The sequence below is a fragment of the Malaclemys terrapin genome, chromosome 2 (assembly GCF_027887155.1).
Source record: "Malaclemys terrapin pileata isolate rMalTer1 chromosome 2, rMalTer1.hap1, whole genome shotgun sequence".
Lineage (NCBI taxonomy): Eukaryota > Metazoa > Chordata > Testudines > Emydidae > Malaclemys > Malaclemys terrapin.
Window position 1 is genome coordinate 77,942,018 of NC_071506.1, and position 19,285 is coordinate 77,961,302.

General features: G+C 40.6%; 1 protein-coding gene across 1 annotated transcript in view; it reads left to right on the forward strand.

Annotated features, from left to right (window-relative positions):
* CDH2 (cadherin 2) overlaps positions 1-19,285 on the forward strand; it is a 190,446-nt gene that overhangs the window by 151,944 nt on the left and 19,217 nt on the right. The window contains exons 10-14 of the mRNA XM_054019127.1: positions 960-1,216; positions 2,800-2,942; positions 4,737-4,970; positions 5,339-5,572; positions 11,620-11,759. Coding sequence (XP_053875102.1) covers positions 960-1,216; positions 2,800-2,942; positions 4,737-4,970; positions 5,339-5,572; positions 11,620-11,759 — 1,008 coding nt within the window. The remainder of the gene's footprint in view (positions 1-959; positions 1,217-2,799; positions 2,943-4,736; positions 4,971-5,338; positions 5,573-11,619; positions 11,760-19,285) is intronic.

The window sequence follows — 19,285 nt, forward strand, 5'->3', positions numbered from 1 at the left end:
TGAAATCCAGCACTCAGGCTTGAAATGCCTGTGTTCCAGTCTGGGATATGGTGGAATCATTTATTTATTTATTTATTTGTTTATTTATTTATGTGTCCATCCTTCAGTACCTTGGGGGGTGGGAAATCTGTGGCTTTATACAGCAATCTAGGCTACATTGCATGCTTGTTTTTTTTTTTTTTTCCACAAGTCCCTATGCTGTATAATTGTCATTTCTCGAGAGATACCAGTTATGTTTGATTCTGCTGACAAGACACACTTGACTGCCTGTGTGCCTTGTATTTAGGAACGTATTAATCCATTTCAGATCTGTTGACAGTTAGAAACTTGAAACCTCTGAAAGAGCAAACAAAATGATACTCAAATCAAACCAGTATAAAGAGAATTAAATAAAATTCCCAAGGGCATAATCTGCTTGAAATACTTCAAATTAAATTATTTTTTTTAAACTGACAGTAGAGAGGCAAAAAAGTAAATCTAGATAAATAAATGACATTCTGAGGAAACCCCCCAGAAAAGTTGTAAGCACCGGTTAGGACTAATTTGGCTTAAGGACTCTTGAGGGGGCAGAAGTTGGCAGGAGATTCTACACCAGCCACAGTGAAAAAGGAAGACGCTCCTTGAGGGACAAGGAGTGGCTGAACCTACTAAGCAGGGGTCAGATTAGCTATCATTGCCCCTTGAATCCCTTTGCCTATGGATGTTCCTAGCTGCCCTTGGCACTAGAAGAGCTGCTGCAGAAATTGTCCTGAAGTGCTACAGAATTCCGTAGTCCAGAAAAACATATAGAAACTTTATATGTTCTGGTTTTGCAGTAGTTCTCTTTTGTTTAGGCTCTGTGTTCATCTAGCTCAATATAAGCATTATAAAAGAGAAGAACTTTTAAAGTAATGTTTTGTTTGCATGCCAGTCACTACTATGAACAACTGCTAATATTTTCCCCCTTTTGTTTTTGCCAGCCAATTGACTTTGAGACCAATAGGATGTTTGTACTTACTGTAGCTGCGGAAAATCAAGTGCCTTTGGCCAAGGGAATTCAGCATCCTCCTCAGTCAACAGCAACTGTATCCATTACCGTCATTGATGTGAATGAGAGTCCATATTTTGTCCCAAACCCTAAGCTTATACGGCAGGAGGAAGGGCTTCTTGCTGGTAACATGTTAACTACTTTCACCGCTCAGGACCCAGATCGTTACATGCAGCAAACTGCTCTAAGGTATGGTGTAAAGCACATTCCTGTCTTATCCCATGCTGTTAATCTCAAAATTGGGCCTAACCCCCCAGCCCTCTGCACAGGCTCTGAAGACTTGAAACAGAATGCAGAATGTTGTATTTCTCTTTGGGGTTGGCCATGAAGTGAAGAGCCCATGTACGATTTCTCTGTTTACTACAGCACCCCAGAGAGGGAATTATGGGTGGACTGCAAATAAGTCTGCACCTAGTGCAGATCTGCAGGTACAGCAAACTATGGCATCTACTTCTGCTCATAGGGCTCAAATTCATCAAGGTACCTAAACACATACTGAACTTTAAGTGAATTGAGTCGGGCTTAAATTTATGCTCATGCTGATGTACCTTGCTGATCAGGGTCGTAGGCTGTGATTGCTGTGACTCAACTTTATGGCTGCCCTGCATCAGATCAGGATTCATTATCCCATCCCCAACAACTGTGGAATTCATGCAGGCAAAAAAATCTCTCATTTGTGCTTTCCTTGTAAAATGAGACTTCATATAATTTTACTTTTTCTGTATTATTTAGGGCTGGTCTACACTAGAAAATTATATCGACCCAACTATGTTGCTCAGAGTGTGAAAAATCCACACCTCTAAGCGATGTAGTTAAGATGACCTAGTTCCCTATAGACAGAGCTAGGTCAACACAAGAATCCTTCCATCAACTAACTACTGCCTCTTGGGGAGGTGGATTTACTAGAGTGACGGGAGAAGTAAGCAGCTATGCCACTGTTGCGTTTTAAATGTAGACATAGTCTTAGTTAATTAATTGTTATTGCTGACATTTGCTCATTTTGGGCCATAAAAGTCATATATAGGTCTATAACTTTGTAGCCTAGCACTGTTGTTTTTATTTTAAATATCACATGAACTAAGATAGTTTGTAATTTATTTAAACTAATAATTGATACAATGACAACTTCTTATAAGGAAGGGTGGTTTTGAATGACCAGAATCAGAGAGTACAGTAAAACTAGTTGGATACACTGAGGTATCTATAGAAAACCAATTATTTATTGTCATCAACTGGGACTGAAAGATCTTAAAATAATAGGGTCACTTCTGTCAAATCAGAATATGTCTACTATCTCCTCCCTCTCTTTGCATATGTACGCACACATGGTTAACAGAACTGAGAAGGCCGCATAAATGGCTCTCATGCTATAACTCAAGTAGGAGTTCCTATTAAAATACTTTAATCATGGTTGAATGTGAAATCTGCATTCTTGTAGTGAATAAGTCATATGCAACTTAAGAAAATTGTGCACTTTACTCATTTAAGACGTGTATGTTCACATTTCAGACAGTTGTATATAACTGATGTAAAATAGAGTTATGTAACAGCTTACTTACATGTCAAGGCTTTTAAAAACTTTCTTTATTAAAACAGTACATGTAGCCAAAAAAACTTTAGAATGCAAGCTAATAAAACTGAAACTCATAAAATATTGGTACAGTACCAGATATATGCGTTTTCAGAAAATGAGTTAAAATATATTTGTTACGTTTCATTTTTTGAAAACCTTATTGGAGGATAAATAACTTTTCTTATCGTCAAATATGCAGGTACTCAAAGCTTTCAGATCCTGCAAACTGGCTAAAAATTGACCCAGTTAGTGGACAGATAACTACAATTGCAGTTTTGGACAGAGAGTCACAATATGTGGAAAATAACATGTATAATGCGACTTTCCTTGCATCTGACAATGGTATGTATTCACATTTATATATATTCAGAAAGCTTTAATTCTGTATATTTGAATGACATTGTATCATACTAGCCGGAAAGCAAAAATGTAAGAATAAATGGTCAATTTTCACAGAAGGTACTAAGATTGGAGTTAATATATTGATCAAATATCTGAAAAATGGGTTAACCCGTGAGGTTGCAAATTTTGCAGATGACACAAAATTATTTAGGACAGTTCCGTCCAGCGAAGGCTGCGAGGAGCTGCAGGAGGCTCTAATCAGGCTTGGTGAATGGGCAACACAATAGCAGATGAAAGTCAGTGTTAAAAATGCAAAATAATGCATGTTGGAATGAAAAAGTGCACTATATCTTTCTAGTTCTAAACTAACTGCAACACCTGGGGGGAAAGGCCAGGCCATCATCGTGGATTTCTCAGTGTAGTCCTCTCCTCTGTGTTAAGCTGCGGTTAAAGAAGCAAACAAAATTGCAGGATGCACAAGGAATGGGATGGGAACTAATATGGGAAATATTACAATTCCATTAATCAGTGATATACCCTCATCTGGGATACTGTGTTACTTATTAGTCACCTCATCTCCAAAAAGGATTTTGCGAATTTAGGGGTATATATTCAGAGTGTGGGAAAAAATCTCATATGAAGAGAAAATTTAGGAGAGATGAATAAGAGGTGACATCATAAAAGTATTTAAAATAGTAAATAGTATAAGGAAGGTAGAGCAGAAACTTCTATTTTCCTTATTTCATAACATAAGCACAGAGGGGCATTTAATGAAATTGAAGTGGCAAGTTTCACACAATGGGTAATGATATTGTGGAACTTGTTACCATGGATTGTCATTGTAGGTAGAATTTAACAAGATTTAAAGAAGTATTAGATACTATACAGATAAGAATATCCAGAGTTAGAAAAGTAAATACTGAAAAAAGAGAGTTTTGGAAGGGATGTAAAATCTCATGTTTAGAGGCTTAAGTCAATCTAATTATTGGAGGTTAGGTGGAGAGGTCTCTGGAGGATGGGATTATCTCAGATCTGCCTACTGCAGGATTGTTCGCCTCTTTCTCTGAAGCATCTGGTGTTGGCCACTGTTGGAGATAGCTTAATGGACTGGATGAACTACTGTTCTGGTCCAGTATGGGAATTCCTTTGTTCCTGTATTCACCAGCTAAGGCCCTAATCATGCAGACACTTGTGCCTTCAAAGAACATTCCCTAGGAAGACAGTGAAACTACTCATGTGCAGGTTTGCAGCCTCCAGGCCAAGCGCCAGATTTTGTTTATAAAGCCAGAGCCCTAAAATATAGGTATGTGGAAGGGCACTGCCCAGCATGAGCTCCTGGAGGCATTTTGCTTTGATGGCAGGCCAAAGCAGCCCCTGCTTTATGCTTTCAGAGAATGCAGAGAGTACACACCAATTCCAGTCCTGTTCAGTTGGCTCCACTCTTGTCCTCAGGGAACACTGACACTACTGTCAATGCTAGACTCAAGCAGTTCTTGGGCAGGCCCAGTCAGAGTCTAGCTTGAAGTGTTCACAGTTATTTCAAAAGCATGTGTAAGGTTTCTTAATAGGTGACATTCAAACATTAAACATGAAAAACATTATAAAACAATGTGGTATATTTTGAGTAATGTAGGGGTAGAAGAAGCGTGTTTTGTTGTTGGTGGTGTTTTAATTGTCCTTTCAAATCAAATTTCAGTTTACATTGTAACTGAACACATGTAGCTGAAATATGAAATATTTAAATGGGTTTCTAATAGGAAGCAGAATCAAGATACCAATTTTTGTTTCTTTAAGGAATTCCCCCTATGAGTGGGACTGGCACTCTTCAGATATATTTGCTTGACATTAATGATAATGCTCCCCAAGTGCATCCTCAAGAGGCTACAACCTGTGAAACGCTACAGCCCAATGCAACTAACATCACAGCAACAGACCGGGATATTGATCCGAATGCAGGACCATTTGCCTTTGAACTGCCAGAAACTCCTCCTAGTATTAAGCGGAATTGGACCATCATTCGTATTAGTGGTAAAATTAATTTACACAACGGAAACGTTAATCTTTTTAAATGAACTACTGCCTGCATTTTGTTTTGTTTCGTTTTGTCTGGCGATGTTTATTTCCCTAGATGCTCGGATTTTTTAGATTAATGTGAATGAAATGTTACCAAATGCCATTAAAGTGAACTCCCTTGAGAATGAGAGACATTTTAAAAGTTAGATTTAGAAACTAGCATTCACAGTAATACGAAGTCTGTGGCACCTTATGTGGCATCCAGTACATCCAGTAACAAAAGGTTAATATAGAGTTCAGAAACCTGTAAATTTCCCATCATTGTTTAACATCCACATAAGCAGTACATTTTATTTTTACACCTAACATATTTTCTCATATAGGTGATCATGCCCAACTTTCGTTAAGGATCAGATTCCTTGAGGCTGGTATCTATGATGTTCCTATAATAATCACAGATTCTGGAAATCCTCCCAAGTCTAGCACATCTATTCTGAAGGTGAAGGTTTGCCAGTGTGACATAAACGGAGACTGTACTGACGTAGATCGGATTGTTGGTGCAGGACTGGGCACAGGTGCCATCATTGCAATTCTGCTCTGTATCATCATCTTGCTCAGTAAGTACATGGGTCTTTCGAAAATTGGTTCTTTAAGCTCTTCTCATAGTATTTCACAAGAGCAAACCTACACAGATAACATGAGATTTTTTTCAAAAAGATTTTTACATGTAAGGTAATAGTATACCTACCCCTCAGCCATCCAAGTGCTGATACATAGATTCCAAGGCCAGAAGGGACCATTGTGATCATCTGGTCTGACCTCCTGTATAACGCAGGCCATAGAACTTCCCCAAAGTAATTCCTAGAGCAGATCTCTCTGCCATGAGCAGGACCAGACAAGGATCTTGCCTCCTAAAGAATTGCCCATATTCAACTTTATAGCTTTGATGCAATGTTAAGATTTTCTGGTGATAATTACTAATACAATATTAGGAATATGTGAGCCCAGCTGGCAGCTGGCCTTTGTTTGGGCACTTCAAGATTGGGGGTTAAGGACCTGCCCTTTTGTGCTTACCACACTCTGTGCTCATAGGAGTGTAGAGACTCCTTCCTCCAGGCCCATTGCGGGGTGCACATTGCCTCATGTGGGTGGAGAAGAGGAGAGGCCACGGCCATGGCCATCAGAGGCCCAGTCTCTCCCGAGGCTGCTGCAGGTGTGACTCCACACCATCCCCAACAGGGGTCAGTGCCTGTAAGGCACAATTTGGCTTTGTTATCTCAAACCCAATGGAATTAAGTAAAGTAGTTTATGATTTGGGAAGGTGACACATCACAGTCCCTCCTACAAGGCCTGACAAGCAGCTAGTCATGCAAGAGCAGAGGTATGTGTTTGTCTAAGTCAGGGGTGGGCAAACTACAGCCCGCCGGCCACATCCGGCCCATGGGACCGTCCTGCCCGGCCCCCGAGCCCCTGGCCCCTCTCCCACCGTTCCCCCTCACCCACAGCCTCAGCTCACTCCGCCGCCAGCACAGCGCTCTGGGCAGCGGGGCTGTGAGCTCCTGGGGCAGTGCAGCTGCAGAGCCCGGCCTGACCTGGTGCTCTGTGCTGCGTGGTGGTGGCGGCGGTAGCCACCAGTGCTCCAGGCAGCGCAGTAAGGGGACAGGGAGCAGGGAGGGTTGGATAGAGGGCAGGGGAGTTCAGATGTGGATGGTGGTCGGGGGTGGAAAGGGGGTTGAATGGGGGCAGGGGTCCCGGGGACAGTCAGGAAGGAGGGGGGTTGGATGGGGCGGCAAGGGGCAGTCAGGGGCAGGGGTTCCGGAGGCAGTCAGGGACCGGAAGTGTTGGATGGGGCAGGAGTCCCGGGGGCGGCCATGACCCCCTCCCCTAGCCAGCCCTCCATACAATTTACAAAACCCGATGCAGCCCTCAAGCCAAAAAGTTTGCCCACCCCTGGTCTAAGTGCTGCATAAAGCTGAAAGTGGTATTCTATTTTGTGTCTAGTGCATTTGATGAGGGAAATCACCAAACGCCATGACTGACTGTCCAGTGTAGTAAAATTAGACACTGTAACTCTCCTACATATATGGTTAGCTGATCTCTGATTGCAGTGGAAACACAAGAAAGGGATTCACCTGTTAAGAGTACTCAGCACCAATCCCGAATATCCAGAATGATGGAGTGGAGTCATAAAAAAGAATAAACTTTCCATGCCTGGCAAAGAATTGCATAGTAGCAGTTTGTCCAGGAAAAGCAGGCTGTGCACAGAGATGATACATTAAACATGTTTCCATGTTACTGAAACGTTCTTAAAATGTTAGCCATTGATTTAGTGAAGTGCTATCATAATTACCAAATCAATTACAAATGTTCTTCAGACAGTTACATGGCAGATGAATTGAGATTTCTTGCCACCAGGATGCTTTTTTAGTTCTAATTTGAAATGTACATTCTGTACTAGGAATGAAGTCACCCACCTCCTGCTACAAGAATTACCTTTTTATACTACTTTTTAAACAACTTTAGCTTATAAACTAACAAAATAACTAAAGTTTGAGAATTGTCAAGGTTCAAACAAAAAACACAGCTTCCCTTTCCAGTCACTCTTTTTTTTTTGCCTTGAAACCCAAGTCTAAACTTAGGCCTCGTTCACGCAAACTGATCTGTTCAGGTCGACCCTGTACCATGCATCCACATGGCTCAGACTTCTGGATCAAAGTCAAAGACTAACTCTTCAGAGCATATGATGTGCCATGCACTGTTGTGGCACTGTATAAATAAATAATATACAACTTCAGAGCTCAGTTTTACTCTGAGAGAGATTCACTGGTGAATCATCTCATTGTGAAACTCAGTCTAAATCATTCTTGCCCACAGTGTGCATCCTACTTTGCAGACTTGGCTAGGAGACAGGTTTGTGACCCTGTATTGTTGGAAAAAGCGATTGTTGTTCAAGTCATTGCTTAACTGGAGCTAGGTCTAAGCATTTCTGAGTTTAAGGTGTTTCATTTTGATGAGAAACGCAGCTGTTAGGGAGAATATCATCCTAACTAGAACTAACATTCTGTTAGATACTTCTGAACTGAAACACCAGTGTTACAATAAGAAATATAAAAGATTGTACAACAATGAATTATTAATTTCCAAATCACAGGGAAGCGGCTTGATCTAGTGGCTAGGGTACAGGATTGGGAGTCAGGCAACCTAGGTTCTCTTACCGTCTCGGTCCCTCTGATCTTGGGGAAATCACTTAACCTGTTTGTTAATTTCCCCATCTTTGTAATAGTTCTCTGAAATCTATAGCTGAAAAGCATTATGTGAGGTCCAACTAATATTAGTAGAGTTGGACAGCTATGCAGTTGGGGGCAATGTAGTAAGCTCCACCGTGTGCGGGAGTTAGCAAGCAGTGGTTGCACTTGCTGCACACACAGAGGCTCTGGGAGGCATTCTTCCTCATTCAGATGAGATAAATTCCTAGCATTGCTCATGGAGTGATGCAGCTCTGTAATGCCCCCAGTGCAGGGCTGTGCCTTAAAGGCACAACTGAGTCCCACCAAACTGAAAACACAAAAGCTCAGAGGGAGATACTATTTTAGGTCCTAAGTTCTGAACTGGGTTACATCGGAGTAACTCTTCTGAAGTCATTGGAAATAATTTGGAGCTAGACTAACAAAGCTGAGAGCTGAATTTAGCTCTTAGAGTGTTTTTATGTAAAATAACTATAGTCCGTTTCACAACATTTCCACTGATCCTTCAGTAGTGAGTTACCTCCTCCTTGAGATAGTTCAACACTTTGAGAGGATACCTAGGTCTTCAGCCCACGAGTCATCAGCAGTGTGCAGCCATCTTTGTCACATGAGTTTACACAAACTTTTTTTTTTATTTTGAGAGAACAATTCTCAACTTCAGAAAATGAAACTATGCACACTGCCCTTACAAATAAGATTAGAAAAGTCAAACATCCCAACTGTTTTCTGAAACATCCCAACTGTTGAGTGCTTAACTGTGCAGCCTTAACAATAGTCTTTAACACAGTTTCTTTGTATGATAATTAATATAATATGGAAATCTTATTTCTGGGCTCTGCTGCATCTCTTTTACTATACTAATTCAGCAAGCAAAGAGGGGCCAGAAAGGTGGCTTAATCATCTTCCAGCAAATACCACATGCGTAGGGAACTTCATCAGGTCTCGTAGGGCTAGTTGATCAGTTACACACTGCCCTCACCCCACACAGCCCCAAGAAGGAGAGGTGTTCTGGCAGAGGGAAGGAGGTAGGTTGAAGGGAGGTGAAATCTGGCCAGACCACGCTGATCTCTGGCTATTCTAGGCTGTTGGAGTGAGCAACCTGTGGACACTCAAAGCCATCATAAAGTAGACTAGCCCCTAGGTTTAAAGCTACCTCTGACTTAAAACTACTTTTGCCCCCTTTTCTTTGGCTGTACTTCCAGAAGGGTGCATCTCAGAGTCAAGTCATTATATATGCCTCAGATCCTGGATAGTTAGTGTATGGATTGTGAGACACAGTGTTTTTCAGCTACCAAAATAATTCAGTTAAATCTACAAAAACAACAAGGAGTCTGGTGGCACCTTAAAGACTAACAGATTTATTTGGTCATAAGCTTTCGTGGGGTAAAAATCTCACGTCTTCAGATGCATAGAGTGAAAGTTACAGATGCAGGCATTATATACTGACACATGTAGAGAAGGAAGTTACTTCGCAAGTGGAGAACCAGTGTTGACAAGGCCAATTCAATCAGGGTGGATGTAGTCCACTCCCAATAATAGATGAGGAGGTGTCAATTCCAGGAGAGGAAAAGCTGCTTCTGTAATGAGCCAGCCACTCCCAGTCCCTGTTCAAGCCCAGATTAATGGTGTTAAATTTGCAAATGAATTTTAGTTCTGCTGTTTCTCTTTGAAGTCTGTTTCTGGAGTTTTTTTGTTCTATGATAGTGACTTTTAAATCTGTAATAGAATGACCAGGGAGATTGAAGTGTTCACTTACTGGCTTTTGTATGTTACCATTCCTGATGTCCGATTTGTGTCCATTTATTCTTTTGTGGAGGGACTGTCCGGTTTAGCCGATGTACATGGCAGAGGGGCATTGCTGGCACACGATGGCATATATAACATTAGTAGATGTGCAGGTGAATGAGCCCTTGATGGTGTGGCTGATGTGGTTGGGTCCTCTGATGGTGTCACCAGAGTAGATATGGGGACAGAGTAGGCAATGAGGTTTGCTACAGGAATTGGTTCCTGGGTTGATGTTTCTGTGGTGTGGTGTGTAGTTGCTGGTGAATATTTGCTTCAGGTTGGGGGGTTGTCTGTAAGCGAGGACTGGCCTGCCTCCCAAGGTCTGTGAGAGTGAGGGATCATTTTCTGGGATAGGTTGTAGATCGTGGATAATGCGCTGGAAAGGTTTTAGCTGGGGGCTGTATGTGATGGCCAGTGGTGTTCTGTTATTGTCCTTGTTGGGCCTGTCCTGTCGTAGGTGATTTCTGGGTACCCGTCTTGCTCTGTCAATCTGTTTCCTCACTTCCCTAGGTGGGTATTGTAGTTTTAAGAATGCTTGATAAAGATCTTGTAAGTGTTTGTCTCTGTCTGAGGGGTTGGAGCAAATTCGGTTGTATCTTAGGGCTTGGCTGTAGACAATGGATTGTGTGATGTGTCTTGGATGGAAGCTGGAGGCATGTAGGTACGTATAGCGGTCAGTAGGTTTCCGGTATAGGGTGGTGTTTATGTGGCCATCACTTATTTGCACTGTAGTGTCCAGGAAGTGGATCTCTTGTGTGGACTGGTCCAGGCTGAGGTTGATGGTGGGGTGGAAATTGTTGAAGTCCAGGTGGAATTCTTCAAGGGCCTCCTTTCCGTGGATCCATATGATGAAGATGTCATCAGTGTAGCGCAAGTAGAGGAGGGGCACTAGGGGACGAGAGCTGAGGAAGTGTTGTTCTAAGTCAGCCATAAAAATGTTGGCATACTGTGGGGCCATGCGGGTACCCATAGCAGTGCCACTGACTTGAAGGTATAAGTTGTCCCCAGATATGAAGTGGTTGTGGGTGAGGACAAAGTCATAAAGTCAGCCACCAGGTGTGCTATGGCCTCATCAGGGATACTGTTCCTGACAGCTTGTAGTCCATCCTCATGTGGAATATTGGTGTAAAGTGCTTCTACATCCATGGTGGCCAGGATGGTGTTTTCAGGAAGAACACCAATGCATTGTAGTTTCCTCAGGAAGCCAGTGGTGTCTCGAAGATAGCTGAGAGTGCTGGTAGTGTAGGGTCTGAGGAGAGAGTCCAAATAGCCAGATAATCCTGCTGTAAGAGTGCCAATGCCTGAGATGATGGGGCGTCCAGGGTTTCCGGGTTTATGGATCTTGGGTAGCAGATAGAATACCCCTGGTCGGGGTTCTGGGGGTGTGTCCATGTAGATTTGTTCCCGTACTGTAACTGGGAATTTCTTGAGCAGATGGTGTAGTTTCTTTTGGTATTCCTCAGTGGGATCAGAGGATAGTGGCCTGTAGAATGTGGTCTTCCATGTCATGGGGTAGAATTCTGATTTAATATCAAAGGGGGTGATTTAATATGTATTTTCATAAGGTGTAAACTACAGTATAATGTGGAGAGTAGTAATGTTTTTGTTTCTGGTCTTCCCCCTTTCCAATCTAGTTCTAGTTTTGATGTTTGTAGTATGGATGAAACGCCGTGATAAGGAGCGTCAGGCCAAACAGCTGTTGATCGATCCAGAAGATGACGTAAGGGACAATATTCTGAAATATGACGAAGAAGGTGGTGGAGAAGAAGACCAGGTGAGAAATGTGGTTAGTGCTTCTAATATGTGGGTTTAGACTTGAAGGTGCAATAAATTTTCTTTTCCATTACCACATTATATAACAGCCAGTTCTTGCAATGAATTATACATATGCTGAGTAATAGATAGAATCCTGAAAGCAGGCATTGTTTTCCAGTGAGGTCCCATCAGTTTTACAGGTGTCCAGCTCCTGCCTTTTGCATAAAATACAAAACCAGTATGTTGTCCACTTACAGGCATTAAGCTTCCCTTCACATTCTGGCCAAATTCCAACTTGGGTAATTACATTTAAAAGAAAATTAAAATAACCCTGTCATTTCAATTTTTAAATGTTATTCTTCACTATCTCTCTAAAATACTGTTGTGTAGAGTCACTGGTGCAGAATGGCTAATGCATTCCACTCTGAACATCACTGTATTTCAGTGGTAAGTGAATGCTTCCTATATTTTAAAGTCAGTAAAACCCTTTGGGGTTCTTGTGGATGAAAAGTCCTTTGTAAATAATAGCTATTCAGAGATTGGCCAATGCTGGAGCAGCAGATTAGAAACCCTTTACATTTCAATTGGGTATCAAGGAAGAGGGTGTTGGGTGTTCAAACCCCAAAGGAGAATGCTGCTCTATGATATGGTTACAAGTTGGCACTGGGTGTATCCACCTCCCCTCCACCTCTGGAAGCACCATCATTGGAATACCAGGATGCTGGGACAGGTAGACATATTTCTGGTGAATGTTCATACCCTCCATAGATGGAGCTTTCTTACCAGTGTTGAGTACTGAACGTGGTAGAAGAAGGAGCTGCAAATGATAACAGGTGGGAAGGGAGGAAGAGTCTCCTTGTCTCCCATTGAGTCAAGGTTCATACCTGCAAAGAAGAAGGCTGAGGGATATTTTTATAAAATTGAGGGATTTGGGGCATGACCAGGGCCGGCTCCAGGTTTTTTGCTGCCCCAAGGGAAAAAAAAAGGGGGGGGGGGGGCAGAGTCCCATGCCGCCCCAAAGGGCCAGAATGCTGCCCCTTGAAAAGTGCCATCCCAAGCACATGCTTGGGACGCTGGTGGCTAGAGCCGGCCCTGGGCATGACCCCATGGACACCACCTGAAGATAAACCTGGGAGTTAATACCTCATGTGACTCATACACAAAGCCCTGTCACTGCAAAATTCTATTGAGTAGTGTTAGGTTCTTAACCAAAATGTACACTCAAATACTGAGGGGGGGAGGGGCTTCAGGGGAGTGGGGAAAGGAAGGGATCCAATAAGACATTTTACCATGTAAAATCTCGAGTTCCATCTGAGTTTAACTGGGTAATAGGCATTCATAGTTCTTTTTGTATAGTGTAATGCAAAATGTAGATATCGGAAATGCATGTTTGAAATGTCCCAACAAGTTCCCTGCAAGTAGCAGTCATATCTGCCACAGGCACTGGGCATAGCAAGGTATTGCAGATGCAGAGTTACCTATACAACATTGTAAATGATAGACGTTAGCCATTAGCCATTTCTTAATGTTTGTGCCTTTGCCATAAATGATAGTATGAGAGCTTTCTTCTGCTAGCTCCCATATTTCCAGCACTTTCAGAATAGCAATTGAAATTGCAGTTCTAGTCTCTTTTCAAAATAAGGCCTCCTAGAGAAAACTGCTGCCCTTTTAGTACGATCAAGGTCAATCCAGTATGAAATTAAAACAAGGAAAAATTGTATTGTTACCCCACATCCACAAGTGACCAGTGAATGACAGAGAAAATGCTTTTTATCAATATTAACTTTAGGCCAAAAATGTCAGGATTGACTGAGCAAAAAACTTTGGTGGAAAGCAATAATATGACTCCAGAACACCGAGGAATCAAACCAAACCTTATCTTCCACAACTGAATAAGGTTCCATGTTCAAAGTTTCTGTCACAGCTCAATGAAAGCACTGCATAGTTTATAGCAATAGAGATTTCCCCAGCCAATGGCTTTTTAACACTTTATTTATTTTTGCATCCCAGTCATTTAAAAATTGTTTAAGCTGTATACTTTTTTGAACAGCTAGTTAATGATGCGTGTGACATTTTTTTATTTTTCCCTCATGTATCTTGGGGCACTTGAATTACATGTGGTTCATCTTAGTGCTCAGATATGGTGATCAGAGCCATAGAAATGTCAATTAATTCATTAAATAGTTGTTGTAGTGCAATCTGAAATTGAATTACTGTGAGATGTTCTTTTATTACCAGTCATGCAGTCATTTTTTTTTCTGAGCTGCTATTGCAAACTTTGCAAAATTCCTGAAAGACGTGTGTCATCTTCTCTCTCACGGTCTTCCTACAAGGAATCCAAATGGAGTTTTCAGTAACCAATGGCATGACTGGCTGCCTTTGGATGTTTTGCCCAGTTACTGCTCTCATTCACAAGTCATGTGAATGAATACCTTATGCTATTTGATGTTTGAGATTTTTACTATGGTATTTGATGGGATGGGATGTGACTGGCAGTATTTGAATACAAACCAAACATTGGTTCTTTCTCTAGTTAATAGAAATCTCTTTCAGATTAGCATTGAGGGCAGCATCATGTTATTTTCAGTTTTTCATCTTGTACATAATAGTGATGTTTCTGTGGCAATGTTTCGTCATTCTGATTTTTAAAAGCGAGGCAGCGATAGCCTTGTATTACAAACTGTATTACAGATTCTGCTTGTATTGCACTTTCTCCCTATGTCCCAGCACTGGCGAGGGGCATGATTTCTGTCCCTTCAGTGCTGACTTGTCCTGTGGTAGGCAGAGGGCTAGAGATGAGTGTGAAGGTTACCATGGCCAGCACATCAACAGATACATCCTTCTGATGTCAGACAATACCACCACTGTATCATAGGCAAATACATTTAGATTGGCAAGAGAGACTGCCTGGAGTAAAGAGGTGATGTTCCATTTAAGATGGGTGGAAAGCGTCTCCTAAGTACTGAAGACAGCTGTTGACTCTCGGGGGGGGGAGGCCGGGGCGGGAGGGAGTTATTTATTTTCCAGTGTTTGTTGATACGGTCAATTGAGTACAAGACAACAAGTGAGATTGTCAGCTGGTGTATATTGGCATAGTTCTGTTGACTTCAAAAGCTGAGGATCTAGCCCAACATTTTTATAGGGAAAGAAAATCGTCGCAATCTGAATATTATCTCATACTTATTTCCTGAATTTACATATCTAGTTTAGGCTGTAGACAAGTCCTGTAGTCACCAATGACAGCACTGATCATCAACAGATTACATGACTTTGAGGTTGCCATCGTTGGTAAATGTGATAGGTATAATAGACAAATGACTGACACTATAATGCTCTCCCTTGACATGATGTGCACTCAATTTGTAACCACTACAGTCAGCTCTAAATATCAAAACCTTATGTTGACTCAGTGTTAATGCACTTAGCACATGGGTGCAACACAGTTGATATATATAGCTTTCACAACCAATGAACATCAGTAATTTTAAAAAATAAATCAGGACACTGATGTAATTTACATGGAGCCGCTGGGATGTTTGACTTGGATGTCAAAGTAAATGTTGACCAAATAACATTGAATCGTTCCCTTCTTTTCTCATTGTTTTAGGTTATATAACAATTTTTCTTTAGTAGGTTACATACATTGATACTCAAATCCCCTATTAACTCTGGGACCAATTCTGCAATCCTTACTCCTGTTGAATAGTATTTATGCAGTTGGTCCATTGAAGTCAGTAGGACTGCTCAAGTGAGTAAGTGCTATTCATCATATGTGTTGCAGGATTTGGACCTATTGTTTTAGACTTATATTTTTATCTTGCCTACAACCCTCTTCATTCCAAGAGTTTCTAAATCAATGTTAAGATTTTTCTGAGTATATTTTACCTTAAGATCTTAGTTCTCTACAAGAGACACTCTTATTCCAAATCTATTCAGAAAGCCTACAGCTCAGATGTTTGTCATCATTTTGATTACAAGAATTATTTTGTGTATGAGAGAGAGACAGAAATCATTCACTAGCATTATTATACTTAGTAGTAGTTATTTGAGAGGTGATAATCAGAAGATTAAAAATAAAAACAGAATGGACTTGTGCAGGAATGGATCTAATTTCTAAATTGCACATAAAGTATTTGGCATGTTACAGAATGATCAAGCTTATTTATAATTCCTGATAATTAGAAGAATAAACTTGTTCCAGCACTTAAGTAGTGAAATATGTTTTATATTTGAGTAGCCCTCCGAGTTTATCCAGCTAGCCTTTGACTCTTTCTGCTCTCCCCTTTAATATTCCAAAAGAAAATGTACTTACGGAAATTTTAAGTAATCTCTTCATAGATATCTAGATCTTAAGACCTGATCAGTTTTGTGCTGTGGACCCTACTGGTATTTTTCTTGTATATATTTAGATATTGCTCATTTACCCTATCAAAGTATAAACTCTTACTATCATGTTTTATTTTCACCTTCCGATCAGACAAGTGACTTAAAAGGGCTTATCAGATCATTTTCCTTCATCATTTAACCTTTGTTTTGTGTTATATAAGATTGGCATTCATTTTATATCAAGTTCTTAATGATAATGAATAAACAAACTGTTGTAAACCACTAGGCATCTTCATTATTATCATTAAAAGGAAATTCCTACTGGGATCAAATTTGCGTATTCAAGAATTTGACTTTGTTTTCTGAATGATTACATACAATGCTCATGTACAAGAATTATTTTCATTCCTTTGTGAACCATTACCTCATTATATAAAAGGTAATGTTTTCTTAATTCCATTACAAAAATCATTGCAATATATTTTATCCTATCTAGAATCTGGGGCCTTTTATAGAGCTTTATTTGCAGCTTTGGGCTTAACTTTCACTTTTTATTAATAAAAAACGATAGCTGGTTCCTTGGTTATCTTAGGAAATTATAAAGTTGTAATGATCCAGATAGATTGATAATAAAAACGAATGGGAAAAACCAAAGCAGCAGAAAGTAACAGAAAAGTGAATGGCAAATAAAAAAAGCCATCAACTATTGGGGCAGATATGGCTTTTCATAAATAGCAGTACTCCTGCAAAACTGCACCACCTATGTAGATCACTGCACACCCTGGAGCCTGTAGACTTGAGCCAGTCTAGGATTCAGCCTGCAAAGTGCACCTGGTAGGATCGGGGCCAATATTTTCAGTTTAAACTGCCTCCCAGGTTAGGGTTTGGGGGTGTTTTAATATTATTTAAGAGGTAACTTAAGCTAAGTGGGTGCAACAGCAGATAAATTCTGCTGAAATTGATAGTTCTTCTAGTGAATGGGTCTGAGCCTTAGAGATTGGTCAAGTCAAATTGCAATATGGAGTGTCTGGGTATAATTTCTAAAAGTCCTACATTTAAAATAAAAGGCAGCTGTGATTCCACACCCAATTACTTTGGCTGTGTATGCAGCTTGGGTAATTGTATATGAAAATAGCTAGTTAGGTGGCCAACTAGACATTTGTGTATGCAGTCATGCAGTTTATGCACACAGTCACGGGAATTGTGGACGGTCGTATTTGAACTCTTATGAGTTTATTCATGGATCTGAGCATTATCTTGAAAAATTTGCCCTACTTGTGCACTGTTTTGTATTTTTACAGAGGTTGCTAGCCCGTTCACTTGATTGAGAATCTGGCTTGTGCAGTTATGATACATATTCATGTAGACCAGATCCAGTTCTCTAATTACACACAGAATAATTCACTGTATCACAACAAAAATCTGTTAAACTCTTGATAATGATTTAAGTAAATATCTTAACATTCAAATACAACCAGAGCAGCTGGTCCAGAACAGGAAGAGTAGGTCGTAGCTGCCCTGTTCATCGGGAGTCTGCACAAACCTGCAATTTAGACAGAAGGGACACTACCCAATCTGAAGATACTAGTAATACTCTTGTCAGGTTTACCTACCCATTTTTAGAAGTTTCTAGGCACAATCAAACACAACAGGCATTGCCTTTTAGCATTTTTTAAAATTATCTTCAGTTGCTCTCAAAGCCATGACATTCCACATTAAGAAAAAACATGGTATATAAAAATCCTCTTTAAGGAAACTTAATCTTGAAAGGTGCCAGTGTTTTGCTGTGCATTTCTCTAATTAGATTAAATTAAATTTTAGATGTATGCGTGGTGGAACTTTGTGGCACAAGAAGCACCTTCTTCTCTGGAGTAGTGTAGAAGGATGCATGTTAACTGTGGCATGTTAATGATCTCCCTAGCCCCTGATTATCAGAAGCTGGGAATGGGCAACAGGGGATGGATCACTAATGATTAGGTGTTCGGTTCATTCCCTGTGGAGCACCTGGCTTTGGCCACTGTTGGAAGACAGGATATTGGGCTAGATGGACGTTTGGTCTGACTATGAGCATACTTCCAGAGGTCCCAGCACAGTGCCTCTTGCTACACTTGTTGCAAAGATGTAGCCTGCACTCACCGAGACATTCCCCTGTAGGTATATACTGGGGGAAGAGAGGATAATGGCTCCATCCTACTTAATTGTACAACCTCCCCCTCAGCTGCTAGACTTGTTCCCTCTTTCACTCCAAGACATGTAGACAGGATAAGGCATAATTTGGCCAATTTCAGAACTACAGTCTTCCAAACTCTTAACAGCTTTCATGTACTGAGCATATCAAAATATTTCCTATTATTCTGTTTTGTTCCAATTTGGATTGCACAGCTGTATCAAATACTTGCTTTGCCCCAGTCAATGCAACTGTGTCAGCTTTCACACATTAAATTTGGGATGCACCTGAATACTTGGGAATATAACCTTATACTTTGCTTAATACTATAACCTATATAATGTGTGCCTATCCGTATAATTTAAATATGCATGGCAGCAGTCCAATCTTTAAGTTTTACTCAGGAGAACTGATACATTGTAATTGGATTCCCTTCAAATACATCTGTTTTGGGTTTTTTTATGAATGGTAAAATTTCTCCTATCTGTAAATCATTTTGAGATGCTTAGTGTGAAGGATGTTGCATAAAAGTACTTTGTATTGTATTCCTGATGAACTTGCTGAAACCCAGTTTCCAGTTATGTATTCCTTGGCATAATTAGTTTTCTTTCCCACTTGCAGCGGTGTCACATACTTATTGGAAGGTCAGTTGTTGGTCCTTGAAATTACATAAGAGATTGTTCTTGATAATATTCACTGCAGACAGCGCCATTTGTTAAACTGAACCACTTTCAAACATTTTTCATTCAGTTATCAGTCAGAGATAGTTGTCAGACAGTTGTGAGACAGAGAAACTATATGTGCATTGTACATGCTTTTCCCCTTCATAATGATAGCATTACAGACTCTAGTAACCATCAAATGAGTATTTCTAGGGACGTCTTTAATTTAGTTTACCATACTTCCCTGATTTAAGGACCTATTACATTTAAAATATAGGTGGGCTTCTGGGATCATACAGCTGTTCTGGAATACAGCACATACATTAGATGTATCTATTCCAGAAAAAGGTCTGCCCGCTGTCCAAAACAAAATACATTGGAAGGGCTCAA